Consider the following 18,024-nt stretch of genomic DNA (forward strand, 5'->3'; position numbering starts at 1 on the left):
CTCTAGGATGCATTTCCCATGTGTGGACTCAAGGATTGTTCCTGGATATGAATGCCTGCCATGATTTCACTGTCCACCAAGGTCCTGGAATCCTCTGGGTCCCTACAGGGGGATGTTGAGAAGGCCCTCATGGAGGTGGTGAGTGGGTTTGAGGAAGCATTCGAAATCACTTTATGGTCTTCCTGCCCACTGGCAGACAATGAAAGTCGATCAGTGTTATGGCCTTTGGACTGTGTGTGTGAGGAAACACAATATGGTTAGTGGTCTGGAAGGCTTTCAAGAGTCTGTGGGGGTAAGAATGTGGGGTTCAGAATCCTGAAACCTTGGCTATAGCTGTGTGCAGGCTCCAATGTCTCTCTATCTGGGAAATTGGGCCAGGACATTAACTCTAAGGCCCTTTTGCCCGGGCACTCAAAGATCTGTGAAGAATGATGGGAGAAGGTAGCAGGGATGCCTATCAGCCGCAGAGCAGGCTCTAGAGGCAACCACCTTCATAAGAGTCTAGGCTGTCTAGCTCTGGATCTCAGCATCCTGTCAGCTTCCAATGTAACCCACAGTCTTTAGAGCAGTAGACAATCCAAGGAGGAGGAGGTTAAGGCATGTCCCTGTCTCCTGACTGGCATCTGTCTGCCTGCATGAGACTGCAGCTCCCTGCAGCACAGGGCTCTTAAAGGCTGGCCTCCAGTGTAAGGTCCAAGTGTAACAGAGGTAGGTGAACTTGCCCTGTTGGCCAATTTTAGGGTCCCTAGCTCTGTGTGCAGATCAACCCTGCCTGACACTTAGACATAAGGACATTGGAAACCATGGTAGGTTTCAGAATTTTCTACTGTTGCCCTAGAAGGGGGTTCCTGGATGAGGGTTCCAGGGAGCTATTTTACCAACATGTCTGTCCTGGGGTGAGCAAAGTGGTCCTTGTTATATGGGAGGAAACAAATGACATTTCCCAAAGCTCGCTCTTGAAGTTGACTGCAATCTTCTTGTGGTTGCTGAGAACTTTCCTCTAGACAGAAACATCTCTGGTGGTCCTACCATAATGAACACCACTGAGGGAGAAGCCATCAGAAGAGGCAAAACAGACCGGACACTTAGGATGTTATCACATCTAGCTAATTGGGCATTAGCTCCTGAGCAGGTACAAATTACCCCAAGATATTCTCTGGGTCTCAGAAATGGCTCCCCTTAGGCTGATGGAGGATAGAGAAAATGTGGCAAGATGTGTCCACAGAGACCATCTCCGAATGAGGGCAGACTGTCAGGACTGGGAGAGCGGTACCTGAGCTGGCCAGCAGGCCCAGTCTATGAAACTAGCCACTATCCCACTAAGGTAATAGGTGTAACTTGATACAATGGTTGTATAAAATTTAATCATATGCTCAGGACTGATTGCTGTTTTGTCCAGGAGTCCTGCCTATGGTATTCAGACTGTGTAGCTTAACAGAGGACAGAAACAGAGAAGTGGGTTACTAAGGTTACAAGAAATTACGGACAAAGTAAGTCCTACATAGCTCTTATGTAAAGTCTTAAGTGTGTTGATTTTCCAGAAGTGGGGGGCTAATTATGCCCTTACTTTGTGTAAGAAAGCTCAGCCCAGGGGACAGTATCCATACTTGGTTTGTTTGTTTGTTTGTTTTTGCATATTTCTCACCCATTATCTTCCTACTTCACCTTTCTCAACATCCTCAAAGACAGATGATTATAGCAACTTCCTTGGCAGATAGGCCCTGTGTAGTCATGTAGCCAGAGATGTGAAGGTCTGCCAGCCTTCACTGGAGGACATATGCCCTGTGCAGGAGATGTTAGCCTGTTCTATGAGGGTAGCTCTGGCAACCAGGCCTTAGAGCCTGGATCCTAATGTGGTCTACTTAGGCCTATTTTGTACCCAGCACTGAACCTGCAGAACCAGCCTCCCAAGGCTGTTTATATGAGTAACATTGTATATGTCAGGCAGCAGTATGCCTCCTAAGTGGGGGAGGGGCTCAAGGCTGTGTTCACACTTTAGACCCAGAAAGAACTTTGAGTGAACCATGGACATCTGCTTTTCTAGATGAAGACAGAATGCTTTTAACTGTTGGAGGAAGAAATGTGTCAGAGACCCCATGAAAATCTGGGATATGATGACTAACTATTTTCTCTGAATTGAAACATTTCCTACTGGAGATTAGAGGAAGGGTCTTAAGACTCAGGACCTACACAAAACTTGAAAGATCCAGGAAGTTCCTGCAACTTACAAGATTTACAGGCTATGCAAGCAGTAACAATTGCTGGGGAGACTCCAAATGGGCCGAGCTGACTTCCAATTGTTGAGGTAGCTCTACAGATAGCCCAGTTCTCTTCTGAGTTTTCACTCATGCTTGGGTGGGCTTCCATGACATACTTGCCTATGAGTCACTCATACTCTAGTAAGTAACTCCATATTGTTTTGCAAGTGACCCCAACAAGACTATTGACTTATTAGGCTAGGCCACAGTGGAATTGTTTCTTTGTTCTCTTTGGTGTCCTATCCGTGATGAAGGTGTCTTTGTTAATACCCTCCCAGGAAAAGTTGCACAATAAGAACCTGCTCCTGATTCTCATTGACTCTAGTTAATAGGTCTTCTTCATTTGCAGGCTCTGTCGTGTGTCCTTCTATACAGAGGTACCACTTCATGATGGTGTCTGCTTTGGAGTGCCAAGTCCTGGCTTGCTCTTGATGACATGTGACCAAAGGAACTCACAAAGATGAGTGACCCTTATGGTCACTCATGCCTCACAAGGATAAGCTACATGTGACATTCCTTTAAACTATCCAACTCAGACTAGAGGAGATTTATAGAAGGAGAAGTCAGACCCTGATGAAAGACTACTTACAGTGCCAATATTTATGAGTAGGACTTAATGCCAGCCTCTGATAAATGAAGAGGCCCCATGTGGATGATGGGAAAAGGGAGGTATCCTGTTCCCACATGGAATGGAGAGAGAGGTTGGTGATGTTCCGCATGAGTGATGGGTAATAAACTAGTTCCATGTGAGGTGTGTGTGTGTGTGTGTGTGTGTGTGTGTGTGTGTGTTTGTGTGCACACGTGTGCTTAGGGGAAATCTTGATTCTATTTGGATTCAGAGGGGTAGGTTACAGTTACATGTTGACATGAGGAAGTTAATTTTGTTCTAATGTGAATACTGAAGAGGAGGGTCTGGCTTAATATGGACACATGGGGAGATCTTGATCTCATGTAAACATTGTGGATGAGTTTCTGTTTCCATGTAAACATGGCTGAGGACACATTTAGAGGATATAGACACTAGGGATGGAATTCTGGTCCCATATGGAGATTCCACATGGGGAATCTTGGTCCTGTGAGGGAAGAATTTCAAGCAAACTGTGGGAAAGGCCTGTGCCTACAATCTCATTTGAGCTATATGGTAGCCTCTAAGAGAAGGCCTTGTTAGGTAGTTACTTCTGTGTGGGGGTGGGGGGAGGCTGCACTGATGTGAGCCAGCCATACTTTCAGTGGTTGCCTGTAGATCTGGCCACAGTGTAGTGAGCTCAAGATGTTAGTTGTGAGAGCTGTGGCTATAATGTTTGGCTAAGCCAGGTGTTTCCACATCATCAGAGGTCCTGTGTATGTGGCTGGGATGCTGGCACTACATCTCCCATGCATTGGGTAGTCAATGCCCAATGCTGCTGTCCCTCTCAATCAGGCAGCTTAGCTTTTTCTCTCACCTTCCTTCCCCCAGCACAACGACTCTTCAGTGTATGTCACATTCTGCCCACATGCTAAGGCCTGGTCAAAGTCAGCCTCCCCTCAGTGGCAAGGCCAGACTGTGTTTGTCAGAAGCCCTCAGTTCCATAGCTGAGGTTGAGTCCCTTCTGCTCCTGGGCTTCTCTAACGTTTCTCTTGGATACAAGTGGTTTCTTAACTGAAAGAGGTTTGAGATGGGACTAAGGATGTATGTCTCCACTTGATCTATAAGGCCAGAGGCCCCTATCAAGGCTCTGGGCCTGTTGTGTGATGTCTGGGTGACTTCTGTTCAGGGTCTTCAGCCCTGGAACTCTCTAGAGGCTGTAGTTCCCATGGAGCACATACCAGCACAGTTCCACACTCCACTCTCTTCTTCCTACTCTAAGAAAGCAAGTAGTTACTAGTCCAGACACAGCCTGGACTTATCTGGGAGTAGGATGTGCTATCACCTTCTCTCCATCCATTCTCTGCCTCTCTCCCTGGTCACAGACCCAATGGACACACACAGAATTTTCTAAATATGATAAAGAAATGAGACTTGTCTTTTGGTTGTAGCAAAGATCTCTTTGGGCTGGAGAGATGGCTCAGTGGTTAAGAGCACTGACTGCTCTTCCTGAGGTCCTCAGTTCAAATTTCAGCAGCTAGATGGTGGCTCACAACCATCTATAATGAGACCTGATACCCTCTTCTGGTGTGTCTAAAGATAGCTAGAGTGAACTTATATATAATAAATAAATAAAATTTAAGAAGAGCTCTCTCCACAGAGTCTGAGCAGCTGAAACCTTAACCCCCACCCACAATTTCTATAACCCAAGCCAGTAATTTCTTCATTCTAATTATCACTAAAAGAAAAATCTCCATGTTTACCATTTTTTCCTCCTGTCTTCCAATATCAAATGAGCTATGAAAGTAAAACTACACATTCTTAAGTAACCAAAGACCAAGAAAGGAATCCTAAGGAAAACCAGAAACTATTTTCAGGTGAATGAAAAACCACACACTATTCCTTTGGGACCTGACAACGCCACACACAAGACAACTTACAGATATGAAGTAGCTATTTTAATTAAAAATTAATCCCTCAATTTCACATGTTAGAAACTAGGGAGAAGGACAAACCAAACCTCTTCTCACAGAAGGAAGGACAGAGCAGAGATGACAAACCAGAGAGAGAGAGAGAGAGAGAGAGAGAGAGAGAGAGAGAGAGAGAGAGAGAATACACCAAAGGCTGGTTCTTACTTGGCGCTAAGAGGAGAGAGAAGGCCAATACTGACATGGAGGTTGAGCCAGAGCAGTTAACCAGACAGAAGGAAAGACAGCATTCAGAAGGACATGGGAGAAGCAACTCCATCCCTAGGCAACAGTGCCACAATTATTACATGCACATAGCTCCTGGGAATTAACCAAAAACCTTTGGAATTCAAGATCTACACACAGAACCCGCTGTATTTCTATAGGTCAGCACTGGGTGATTAGAACTGGAAATTAAGAAAAATCTCAATTTATAGTAACTTGTCTATTTTTATTTTTGAGACAAGGCCTCACTCTGTCGTCTCTGCTGGTTTGGAACTCACTACATATCACCAGCTGGCCTTGACCTAGTGATAATCTCCCTGCTCTAGCCTCCCGAGGGCTGGCAGTACACTGGCTGAGCCACTACCCCTGGCTATATTAATATTTAAAATTAAAAAAAGAAATTTAAGAAAAAAATGTAAACAAGGAGGTCCAAGACTTCTGTGTTGTAAACTATAGGGGATTCTGGGGAAATCAAAGATTTCCATACATAGAAAGGAGGTAGTATCTGCAGACTTGGAATACTTCCTTACATGACTTCTGAAATGACCAGACAAACTTCCCAAGGCCAGTGCTCTCCATCTTTGGTCCAAAGCTATGAGCATGTGTGGGTCTTTGACCTATCCTTTCCTGGGGTTTGGCCTCTGATGACTTGTCTCTGGGATATAAGCTCCATGTCTGAGGTGGCCCCAGCCAGGATCCTGGCTGGTCGTGCCTTCTTCAAGACATGCCACTGTTGAGGAAGAGACCGCAGTTGCTGCTTCTCCACATACCCAGGGACCACTCTCTGAGGGCCTGGCTGCTCATTGGTTTCTCAGGGTGTTCCTTAATCTTCTGTGTGTGCTAGCCCGATTTAGTGTGTGCTTGTGTGTGCATGTGCTCAAATGTACATCTTGAGAGTAAGTGAAAATGAGACCAGGTGAATCACTATCTAAAAACCACAGAATCACTACTGAGAATCTAGATTAAAAATTTTTTTTTGTTGTCATGGAAACTACCAACCTCCATCATGGATGAGGAGCAAATACTTGGTTTTAACCTTGGCAATGAGGCCCACTCAGCTCCTTCCTGCTAGACCTCCATGGATCTCTCTCTCCTTGAAACACCCCTAGCACACATGTGAAGGCTCTAGGGAGTCAGAACCATCTGTCCTCATGCCGGTGCCCAATGACACAGCCTGTGTAGCACCTAGCACTAACACCGAGGGCTGTGGGCTTGCTCACTATTCACTAACCAAGTCCTAGGAATCTTCTGTGGCTCTATTTTTCTTCAAAGTTTCCCTGAGGTGAGTATGTCTCCTCAATGCTGAGCAGGGACTGTATTTAGAATACCAAGGTTGCAGTGTTGGGAAGGGAAGGGAAGGAAAGATTGCTATACACGTGGAAAGCTCCAACTGGGTGCCTGGGCTCCCCCAGAAGCCCATGTGGGCAGTTCTCTTAGTACCTCTTTCTGGAAACCTGCAGGCTATCCTGCCACACGGTCTCTGCACACGGCAAACAGAGCTCACCAGCAGCACACATTTGGCTCTTCTGCCTGTGGTGGCACAGGGTGTGGTGAGAATTGGTGTTCAAGTATTATGTCCAGAGAGCAGTTAAGCAGGCATGTACTTGGCGAGCATTTCGAGGGCTCTTTCCAGGAACTGGGAAGTTCCTGGGACTCTGGAACTAATTTCAGTGGATGTTGATATGAATTTATGCATTTGGGGACCAGGGCAGGATGCAAACCCAGAGAGATATCCTTTATGGTGTCTCAGGAAGAGACATCTGAGTGAGATGCTGGATCAAGGAGGGCATGTTAGAGGATGCTGGGCCAGAGATGGAGGGTGAATTAGTCAGTGTTCCCTAGAATAACAGAATCAATAGGATGAATGCATGCGTGTTAAGATTATTGTATTTGAAAACTATCTAAAAGGAGGTTTGTTAGATTGGCTCACACAGTGGAGTCTGTGTAGTCCAACCATGACTGTCTGCACACTGGAGAAGTAGAGGATCCCCTAGAGGCTCAGCTCAAGGAGCTGGGAGCCTTAGAACAAGATGGACCAGGGATGCCTCATTCTGGGGCTGGAAACATGGAAGCTCCCTGGAGAGCCACTGGTATGAGTATGTTTAAATGCTAAAGAAGATGGAGTCTGGTGTCCATGGGCCATGGTGGCCAGAATAGATGTACCCTCTCAATAAGTATAAGGTTTGTGCATAATGGCTGTTATCCCTGCCCTCATTCAAGATGGGCCTGTCCTTTTCTTTTACTGCATCGCATATTAGTCATCTCTGGAAAGATCCTCACAGTGAGACCCAGAAGTACTTTTCTGGTCTCCAGAAACTCTCAAGTCATTCCAGTTAACAATCAAGATCAAGTGTCAGAAGGCAATTATGAGGTTTGAGATGAAAGGGTCTCCCTTTCTTCTTAGTACCTCCTCTCTTTGAGAAAGATCAGGCATATCAATCCCCTTTCCAGCCCCAGCCAGGTCAGAAATCAGCAGAGGGAAGCAAGCCCTTAATGGTGCATGGAGCCGACACCCCTTATAATCCCTGAGCCTGCATCTTCAGATGACATTACCCTGCAGAGAGAGCGAACTTGTAGAGATCATGCAAATGCATGTATGTGTGGACAACATGTATCCACAGGGGCTATGTACCTGCGCATGAATATTTCCATGTGTATGGGCATGTACAAGGTATAAGTATGTATATAGATATATACAAGATGCTTGTGGTATACAAGAATGTATGTATACCAAGCTCACAGCTAGCCGTGAGGAAAGGGGTTGGGAAGACAGGAAGTGCCAGTAACCAAGGGCTGCTGGGATCCTATCATCTTGATCCTAGGATCAGGACCATCCTAGCACATCAGGTCCTGATAGACCAAGAAGGGTACTTGTGGAACCCCAGTGGCCTACAGGATAGGCCAGGCCTACTTCATGGATGCTGGTGCCTATGTCCAGTGTCTCCGAGGCAGGCTACTCTTAAATCTGGCTTTTGTTGACTATAGTATCAGGGGTTTGGTCTTGAGCAAGTGACAAAGAGATGGGGCTCATATTGGTAACTGCCATCTACTGTGGTTACAAGCATGTTCTCATCTGAAGTAAGTTTCAACTGCTTTGCAGTACAGCTCCTTTCCAAGAGAAGCAAGCAGGCTCCTGGCAATTCCTAGATGGGCTAGGCTTGTGGTTTCTCTGCCTCTGATCCTGGAAAGATGGGAGTGACCATCCTGCTATCTTTGCCTTCAAGGGTTGTTTCCATGGCCCCAACATGTCTGTGGTTCCAAGCCTTCTGAGAATTCTCTCTGAGGAAAGGGGGTAGTGGACATAGCTTTAACAGAGCCTCCTTAATCCATAGGGTCCCAACATGACAGTAAATAGTGACTATGAAGTTAATGCTAGACTGTGCAAAGGTTTTCTATTAGGGGCCTTAGCATCACCGAGACCAAAAGTAAACCAAAGTCACGAATGCCCAGTTCCCATGTGTGGTCACCCCAGGAGCCATGGAGCGCCTTCTGTCAGCAAGTGGGCAGCTCAGTGTCACCCATGCAACATAGGAACACAAGTCCTCAGACTGGTTAAGCTCCAGCCAGAGATAACATGGCAGTGCCCTGCTTCTCAATATTCCAGGTTGCCCTGGTCCTACCTATATTATATATAATAAATAATAATATATTATTACATATAACAATAAGTCCCTGTATTAGGCTCACCCCCATGGCTGAACCCATTTACCTCAGGACTTTGCTCTACCACCCCATGCTACGGGATCTCCTATTTAGCACAGTGCCTCCCACTTCCTGCCACCAGACTCACCCTGCCCCTTTCCTGTGCCACCTCCCAGCTCTGTCCATCCCTCAGATCACTTATACATCTCCAGCCTGGAGCCTGTCAAGGAAGGTTTATAGGACACATGAAAAGTATGTCCCGGGTCATGGGTTTCTTGGGCTCAGGTGCTTGAGGGGCCCATGAGCAGTCATGGATACCTGAGCAAGGGCTGCTTAGGGTACGGTGGCTGGTCTGCACCTGGGCATGGCAGGGCCTTCTTGGTCACCTGTTTGTAGATGTTCCTGGCAGTCACTCCGATCCACAGCATGGTAGAGAGTGTGGAATAGTGCAGTGCAATACCCACCTGGGAGGAGAAAGTGTCAGAAAGCCGGAAGGCTACCTCCCCCAGCCACCTCCCCCAGCCACCTCCCCCAGCCACCTCCCCCTGCCACCTCCCCCTGTCACTCCCCAGCCACCTCCCCCAGCCACCTTCAGCCACCTCCCCCTGCCACCTCCCCCAGCCACCTCCCCCAGCCACCTTCAGCCACCTCCCCCTGCCACCTCCCCCTGCCACTCTCCAGCCACCTCCCCTAGCCACCTCCCCCTGCCACTCCCCAGCCACCTCCCCCAGCCACCTCCCCCTGCCACCTCCCCCTGCCACCTCCCCCTGCCACCTTCAGCCACCTCCCCCTGCCGCCTTCAGTTACCTCCCCCAGCCACCTCCCCCTGCCACCTCCCCCAGCCACCTCCCCCTGCCACTCTCCAGCCACCTCCCCCAGCCACCTCCCCCTGCCACCTCCCCCTGCCACTCTCCAGCCACCTCCCCTAGCCACCTCCCCCTGCCACTCTCCAGCCACCTCCCCTAGCCACCTCCCCCTGCCACTCCCCAGCCACCTCCCCTAGCCACCTCCCCCTGCCACTCTCCAGCCACCTCCCCTAGCCACCTCCCCCTGCCACTCCCCAGCCACCTCCCCCAGCCACCTCCCCCTGCCACCTCCCCCTGCCACCTTCAGCCACCTCCCCCTGCCACCTTCAGTTACCTCCCCCAGCCACCTCCCCTAGCCACGTCCCCCAGAGTGCACAGCATAGTACTCTCAAGCAGCCCAAACTTTCTGGGTGGTGAGTCTACTGAACTCTGACAGCTACTCTGCAATTCTTTAGGGACAAAAAAAAAAAAAAAAAAAAAAAAAAAAAAAAAAAAAAAAAAAAAAGTGAGACCAGTAGGAGAACAGGTAAGGGATGAGTCAGAGGCAGCGGAGACTCTTACACTATTCAGCTATTTGCTGTGTATGTGGACCTGTGGGAAGCTTGTGGGTTTGCATACTAGTTCCCTGTCTGCAGGATGTCTATGCCATCTTTATGTATGGGCTCTGGTGTATACAACTACTTGTGAACCCTGGCCCCACTCTGGACCCCCCAAGTGGAAGGCAGGCACAGCTCGCAGCAGGGTTCCCAATGTGTATTCACTGAGGCACTGCATTTAAGGAAAGGCACCTCAGGGATGAGGCTCTGATAACCTACCCTTGCACGTCACAGTGACTCATTGCTATGGAAACAGCCGCTGGAGCTAGTCCCAGCCAGCACTTTTACGCTAGCTAATTACGCATTCTGCACGGCTTCATCTCCATCTGATTCCATAAAATAAGGCTACCTTTGAGGTACTAACCTGACATTTTGAAATGGCAAGTAAAATATTGCTATAATCGGAAAGAACATAAATGTTTAAGGAATACAGAGATTTCCTGAATAAAGCTAACATCGCACCATTATAATGATTTATTAAATCCAGAGTTCAATTTTTACTTATGAGCAAATGCTATAATAATTGATGAGAATTTTGGGTGGGGTGGGGGTTGGAGAGATTGAAGAACTGTTTATGGTTTCAGATGGCTTTGTGGGAACAGTGTAGCATGTCCTGTGAGTTCAGCCTTCTCTTGGCTTTGCTACTGCTCAGGTGAGATGGGCCACACGGACATTCCAGCCACACTGGGCTCACCTCTCCTGGATGACAGTAGGAGGCCCCGGACCTGGGTGGCAAGAATGTCTGCCATCTAAGAGTTCAGTGCCAAGGCAAACAGAAAAGGGGAGGTAGGTACAGCTTGAAGGAAGGCCTGCAGTGTGGCTTTCATTGTCATAGATAGACAGAAATGTCAGACTCATCCTCAGAAGGGCGCCTGACTTTTGCCCTTGAGGCATTAGTTCAGGGCCTTGAGGTCAGTGGGAGCATGGCTGGGAGGAGAGAGGGAGTGCAGGCCTGGCTGCTTCCTCCCTTAAGCTGAGTCTCCTCCAGGCTGTATGAGCAGGGAGCAGAAAGTGTACAAAGGCAGGCTTTGTCTCTTAAACACCAACTTGAGGCAGAACACATAGGGAGGTCAAGGGATGCCGCTTGGCTTCCAGACAGCATGTGCTATTGAGAGAAAGAAGCAGGCAGGCCACCCTCCCTCACTTCCGGACCCAGGGCCAGCACTGACGCACATTCATTATGTGGGACTAACAGCAGCCGTCTGCTTTGTTTATGATGTAACTTAGTACTTTAATGAGACTCACGGTCATCTTTCTGTTGCTATGACAACTGTCTGTTCTTGCCAGCCATCAGAGCACTGGACCAGTTCTCCTGGCTGTTCTGTGATGATGCTGAGCTTGGATGGGGACGGGCTGGGACTCCTGTACTCAGTCCCTTGACTGCTGATCAAAGTCAGGACACATGTACCTTCCAGTGATGTAGTTTTTAGCCTGCTCCTCTCAGGTATCTCCGTCTTAGCAGGTGAGGCAGAGGAGCAGTTGTAAGCAGTGAGGTGGGCTAGCTTCTGACCTATCAAGTGGCTGATTAAAACCAGCCTAGCTTCTGGCTCAGGAAGGCCTCAGAAAGACACCCTCACTTCTGTGTATAGGCATTGAGATATTTAAAAATGACTTTGTGTGGTGGAGATCCTTATCTGGAGTGCTTTGTGGGACCTGAACCCTCCATTAGCCCTTGTTTATCCTGAGCTCTCCCTGACTCCCCTGCCCTCACAGCAGCAGTTCAAGGTCCCCAAAAAACTAACCAGCCATGTGGCTTTAGTCTGATGTCCACACTTCCCCCAAGCATAGCCTGGCGGATGTGTTGCCCTTGGTCCCACACCACTAACACTGCTGGTCCCTGGCAGATGTGTCACCAACCAAGGGATGAATAGAGGCCATTTCAGGAAGTCATTGGTGACGAGGAGGTGTCTGTTTTCTGCAGTCCACAATACTCCAGCACACAGGGACCTATCCATCATCTGGAGTCCCAGCACTGTTACTAAGGACTTCTCTCAGAGGGTATTTCCAGGTCCCTTTGTCCCCACCTACCAAATCTATCTTCTACGACCTGCCCCAGGGGAATTCTGGTGCCTGGATCCATGGGGCTTCATGAGGTTGGCCTGAGCCTGGGGTCAGTGCTAGATTTCATGGAGGCCCTAAGATTATTCCAATGACTGTGTGGCCAGCAGGCCCCAGCTGTGCGGCACTTGGAGGCAGAGCAAAGACATAAAAATAACGACCCATTCAATTGTCTTTTCGATGGCTTCTGGGCAAGCATTTATAGCAAGAGTGAGTGAGATTTCCTAACCCTCACTGTGGCTGTTTCCAGCTTAACAGAGGCAGCAGTGGAGGAAACTGTCTTCTCTCCCATTCAGTCATGTGGCACTACCTCTTCTGCTAGTCTGGCCCAGGCCTGGGTTGTGGCCTGGCTTCCTGGGGTTGACGTGTCACACATACAATTGGTGCCCAGGGAACTAGAGCATGGGTTGTGCCTTTCAGGTGTGGATGTCATGCTCCCAGAACACTGTGGCCTCAAATGGCATCAGTGTAGGGAAACAGTAGCATTGGCTGAGTCAGTTTAAGCCTGCCTGAGCCAGGTGGGTCAGGGTGGGAACCAGGAATGTAGGAGGGTTGTGTCTTGTTAGCCAGGCTGTTCTGGGAATAGCCTATTACCCATTGATCTTCAGGATAAGCCTCACCTGCAGCTAGCTACCCATGTAGGAGGACAGGTCATAGGAGAGACCAGGGAAGTGATAACGTGGTTGTTGTCACTAATGTGGGTCATGGAGTCCTCAGGTGAGCTGGAGTCACTTCTGCAGCTGCCAATAGCTATTTGCTGAGTTCGCAACAGTTAGGGATACCTGAGGATCATGATGTAAGGAAGATGTTGGCCATAAAATGATAGAAACCATTAGGTTTTTTTGGTAAGTTGCTCTGGATCCCAGTCTGTCCTCATACATGGTACTTAGGTGTGGAGCAGGACAGAAACAGACTCCTTGCTGGAGGTGCAGTTGGCTCCTTTCCTTGATCAAGAGCCACAATCCAAAAGGACGGCCCTGGGCTTGGCTTTGAAAGGAGTCTCTCTAGCATCATCTTAGCCATGGGCCACAGACCCTGTGTATTTCCCTGTTTAAGATGCTCAAACCAGGCCACGCATGTGAAGATGATCTGCCTTGTGGTTTGAGCTATTCTTTTCTATGCTGGGTGTTTCAAAGCTCCCCCTTTTCCTAAGAGAGAGCCTAGATGCCTGGGAGGGATGCTCGACCTGGTTCGTGTGGGGATAGAGCCTCTGCTGCTACTGGTAGCTATAGCTCACAGATCTGCTGGCGGGGTGAGGTCAGCACTGGAGGGTCTCAGCCTACCCCTGGGTCCTGCCTCACTGTTTTTTTTTTTTTTTTAGGGGGGGGAGAGTCATCATGTCCTCATTCTTGTGAAGATCAACATTTGCTGGACAGTCTAGGTATGTGAGCCACTAATCCTTAGACAAGTTGATTCTGTGAAAAAATTACTTCATGTGGCCAAAAGTTGGGTAAAAAAACCTGCTTCAGATGGAGTGGGACTAAAATACAGGGCCACAGAAGCCTCACTCTTCTCCTCGGGAGCAACCTCTGAACGAGCACCAAGGTATTATTTTGTAAGCAAATTAACATACGTTTCTGCTGTGATAAGAAAACTGTCATGCACACTTTTGTTTTTTAGCATGGGTAAGGCAACGCTCACCGCTTGGCACAGGATGGGGTGTTTGGTACGATTGATGCCACCAGCGAACACGGTGAAGGTCAGAGCTGCATGGAAGCAGAAGTTGAGGAGCGCGTGCCGGCCTTTCCGGCTTATCCGGATGGCACTGTGGGAAACAGAGACTTCACATTAAAAACCATTGGTTTCGAGAAGACTCTGGAAATACCACCCTTGTCCATGGTGGGAACAGTAGGCTCTCACCAGGGCTGGAAGTAACCCATCTGAATGGCCGGTCCATGAAAAAGAAAGCAACTGAGGCTTGTCTACTTCAGCAGGTTCTCATGGGTGTAATGCTTGCAAAGGCTTTTATAGTTTCTATCCCTATGCCCATTTGACAGAGACTGGTTTGTCTGGGGTCTCAGAGGGGGTTATGCTCCTGGTTCCTGGGACTGTTTCCTCTCTTCTCCGTCTGGTACACAGAGAGGGCCAGACTATGTGACTACAAGTTTGATTGCCTTTGGTTATAAAAATGTTCGTGGTCAGGTCAGAGCCGGCCTGTGACTCTGACTCTATAATGACTGTGTACCTGTCTAAGTTCATCCTACAGATTCTGTGGTCTGGGTGTGCTACTCAAATTCTCTGCTGAACAGGGGCTGGGGAGATGGCTCAGTGCTTAAGAGCAGCAGCTGCTCTTCCAGAGGTCCTGAGGTCCATTCTCAGCCACCCGCCATGGCTCACAATCATCTGTAATGGGATCTGATGCCCTCTTCTTGTGTGTCTGAAGACAGCTACATGGTATTCATATACATAAAATAAATAAATCTTTTAAAGAAATCTCTGTTGAAATTCCATTGGCAGCCCAATGGTATTAGGAAATGGTTGTTGGAATGGAGTTCTCATGAATAGGTTTAATGCCCTTATTAAAAAGATCCCTAAGGACTCCCTTCTCTTTATACAACTGGAAGACTCAGAGAGAATGCCATCCATGTACCAAGACATGAATTCTCATCAGACACCAGGCCTGCTCAGTACCCTTACTCTTGACTTCCAATTTCTAGAACTGTGAAGAAACAATTTCTATTCTAGCCATTGTTATCAATCAGCTGCTCTCCAGTAATGTGTTAGAGTTGCCAAAGTAGATGGAGAACAGTTTTTCGTCAATCCTCTCCCCCAACAGTGGCCTTGACATACCAAGCCTCCACTTGTGACTCTCTATGGCCCAGGCCTAGGCATTACTCACAATTTTAATTATGAGTTTGGCTATGGCTATGGCTGGGATCCCTTCTTTTATTTCCTTCTGCATCTTCTATAAGTTCAGACTCACAGAAGTCACACACACCTCATACTCAGACACAGGCATCCAGAAACAAACTCTGAAATAGACCTCTGTCTAGAAGGTCCTTAGATAAAAAGTCACAATAAAGAGGGAACTTCAAGGGTCCTGAAAGCATGACCATGATCTCTTAGGATGCTGGAACCAACATGCTTTAATTGCAGAACAGACATATTTCACACAGTTTTACAAGAACACAGAGGATGCTGTTAAGACTTTCCAGTGGGGGCTAAGAGATGGCTCAGACTTTATGAGCACTTGGGGTTTTTTAGAGGTCTTAGGTCTGGTTTTCAGCATCCACATGGTTTATAATCATTCTTAACTCTAGTTCTAGGGGATCAGACACCCTTTACTGGCCTCCTTAGGCCATATCAGGCATATACACAGAACACATACATACATATAGGCAAAACACTCATACCCATAAAATACAAACAAACAAATCATTAATAATAAAAGAAGGCTTGAGACCCAGGATAGAAGGCTTGGGTTTTCTCTAGTACCACTTGTGGCCACTGTGCAGGGTAGGGTGGGGTGGGTTTCTTACCTCTGATGCAGGATGTAGGTGATGACAGAGGCAAGGAGACATAGGAGCATGACCGCAGTGCAGGCATACACCACGGGATGCAGGAACTCCCCTGGGTACTGGGGCAGGGAGAGGACAGTTTTCAAATCCTGGAAAGGAAGCAGAGAGTTGAGTGATTGATATATCCAGGATTCTTTATGTGATTTTTCAGGTGTCTCAGGAGGGGTCAGGTTGGTAGCAGAGAGGGACTCTCTTCAGTGACTATCCATGCAGGAAGGGTGTAGGGTATAGTATCCCAGGAGCCCACTTGGGGTTGGTATCTTTCCAGGGCTGCTCAGCTGAGAGCATCAGCCCATGACTCTTGAGAGCATTTCCTAGAGGCGGCATTTCCACAATGCCTATATCTGCCTCTAGCCTTCTCTCTACTCATGTCACAGATAGAGGGCAGGCAGGAGCCAGCTTCTACTGCATGTGTGTCTGCTGCCTTTAGACAAGCTACAGAACAGTCAGCCTCCCCAAACCCACGTCTGCACCCCACATTCATTGACACTCTGCTTGTAAATGGCTCCCTGAGGGAATTCTCCACCTGTTTTCAGCAGGTCCTATCAACATTAACCTGAGCAGATGGAGAAAGAGAAGTTGTTACAAAGCAATAAATATGGCCTAAGGACTATTTCAGGCTTCATCCACTTTACTGTGTGTCTAAACTGAAGTAAAGGGTTTGAGGTGACAGTTTCACATGAAAGCATCACTTTCCTTTGGTAGGACAGAGGGATGGATGTTTGGGTTGGAAATCCTTAGGGACCTGGGGTGGGTGTTCTTGCCACTATGTTTGGGGCAAGAGGGTCTGTGATTGGCCCTGAAGAGACACCTGGTCAGTGGGCAGCCAGGGTTTGTTCCCACAGTATCCGCATATCAATCATTCTTCTTGGTCATAGCCGATGCATAAAAGAAGTCTTAGAAGTAGGGGTGGACATGAGTAGCACATGAACAACTCTCTGGAAGACATGAGACTCAAAAGGTGAGATGTCATGTGGCCCGTGTCCATCCCCAGTCATGATTTCCTAGTGAGACACTGCAAAGCTAGCTCCTGGGAATGGGAATGTGCAGTCTGGGTATCTACAGGATAATCCAGTATAGCGCCATCACATCTCTGCCTCAGGAAACCCTCAGAAATGCTGGCCAGGCAACAACTGCAGGAGGAGCCTGTGCCTGAGTAAGGACAAGGCACCTGCAATGGACTGGGGGTTTCTGGAGGGGAAGAGTGTACTGTTTCCCCAAGGAGTCTGTCTTTAATCAGACCTTTCTTCCTGAGCATCTGGCACCCAGTCTGGTGGGTCAGTTATGTGGCATACTAGGGCATTTGCCCATGGGTATTTTTAGGAGCACAGCCAGAGGCGACCTCACTCTCCAAGCAATAAGAGCCTCCATTAAGACCTCCTGAATGCTCCTGACTTCAAAGCCTCAGATGCTTTCTACAGTGTGTTAAGTGGAGGTTTCCAGACCCAGTGTAGAGCAGCCTCTTCCCGGACACTTGGTCTGCATGGGAGACCACTTGTCCTTCCTTGTGTCTGTCTACAGGGAATTTACTATGTGGTGATAGAGGACACTCTGGTTTCTGTGAGTACCAAGGCCATTATTCTGTTTGTCTTGGCTCAGCTGCTTCCTGTCAGACGGAAGCCAACTTCTGAGTCATGGAGAGCATGCTTCCTGGTGAGATCAGGACACCCACATACCTGATGAGCTTGTGCTACTGGGAGGTAGAGTGCTATGGGGTTCTAAGAACTCTGGGTTCAACTGGGCCCAAGTGACATCTCCAGGTTCCTATGCACATGGGTCTTTTCATGGGGGTCTTAGGATTTTGACCTATTTTTTAGCATTGTTGCTATTGGGGGAGAGAGAGAGAGAAAGAGAGAGAGAGAGAGAGAGAGAGAGAGAGAGAGAGAGAGAGAGAGAAAGAGAGAGAGAGAGATAGAAGGAGATATACAGACAGACAGGCAGACAGGCAGACAGACAGACAGAGAAGAGAGGAAATATTATGTGTGTGTGTGTGTGTGTGTGTGTGTGTGTGTGTGAAAGAGGGGGGGAGGGAGATGGAAGGAGATATACAGACAGACAGGCAGACAGACAGACAAAAAAGAGAGGAGATATTGTGTGTGTGTGTGTGTGTGTGTGTGTGTGTGTGTGTGTGAGAGAGAGAGAGAGAGAGAGAGAGAGAGAGAGAGAGAGAGAGAGAGAGTGCATAAGAAGAACAAAATTCAAATGAGCTTCTAAGTACAGTCCTTGCCTTGCAGCTAGGTTTCTTCCCTGGCACTAAAACTCTACAATGAAGGCCTGTCTATGACTTCCAAGTCTTCCATGCCCCATCATGGTCATTGTTACTGTGGATATGAGGTGTGAAGGTGTCACAGGGGATGTGTTCCTGATTGTATCAGAGGCTTGTGATGGG

The 18,024-nt window shown here is 48.1% G+C and overlaps 1 protein-coding gene across 1 annotated transcript in view; it reads right to left on the bottom strand.

The window, feature by feature from the left end:
- The window catches only part of ADGRA1 (adhesion G protein-coupled receptor A1), a gene marked incomplete at its 3' end in the record, with an annotated part of 29,049 nt that extends 13,331 nt beyond the window's left edge, over positions 1 to 15,718 (bottom strand). The window contains exons 1-3 of the mRNA XM_080913627.1: positions 15,597 to 15,718; positions 13,759 to 13,882; positions 8,976 to 9,121 (exon numbers count right to left, since the gene is read on the bottom strand). Of these exons, the coding sequence (XP_080769753.1) occupies positions 8,976 to 9,121; positions 13,759 to 13,882; positions 15,597 to 15,646 (320 nt within the window). The 5' untranslated portion in view covers positions 15,647 to 15,718. The remainder of the gene's footprint in view (positions 1 to 8,975; positions 9,122 to 13,758; positions 13,883 to 15,596) is intronic.
- Between the last annotated feature and the right edge of the window lie 2,306 nt (positions 15,719 to 18,024).

Source organism: Micromys minutus (assembly GCF_963924665.1).
Source record: "Micromys minutus genome assembly, chromosome: 2".
NCBI classification, from domain to species: domain Eukaryota; kingdom Metazoa; phylum Chordata; class Mammalia; order Rodentia; family Muridae; genus Micromys; species Micromys minutus.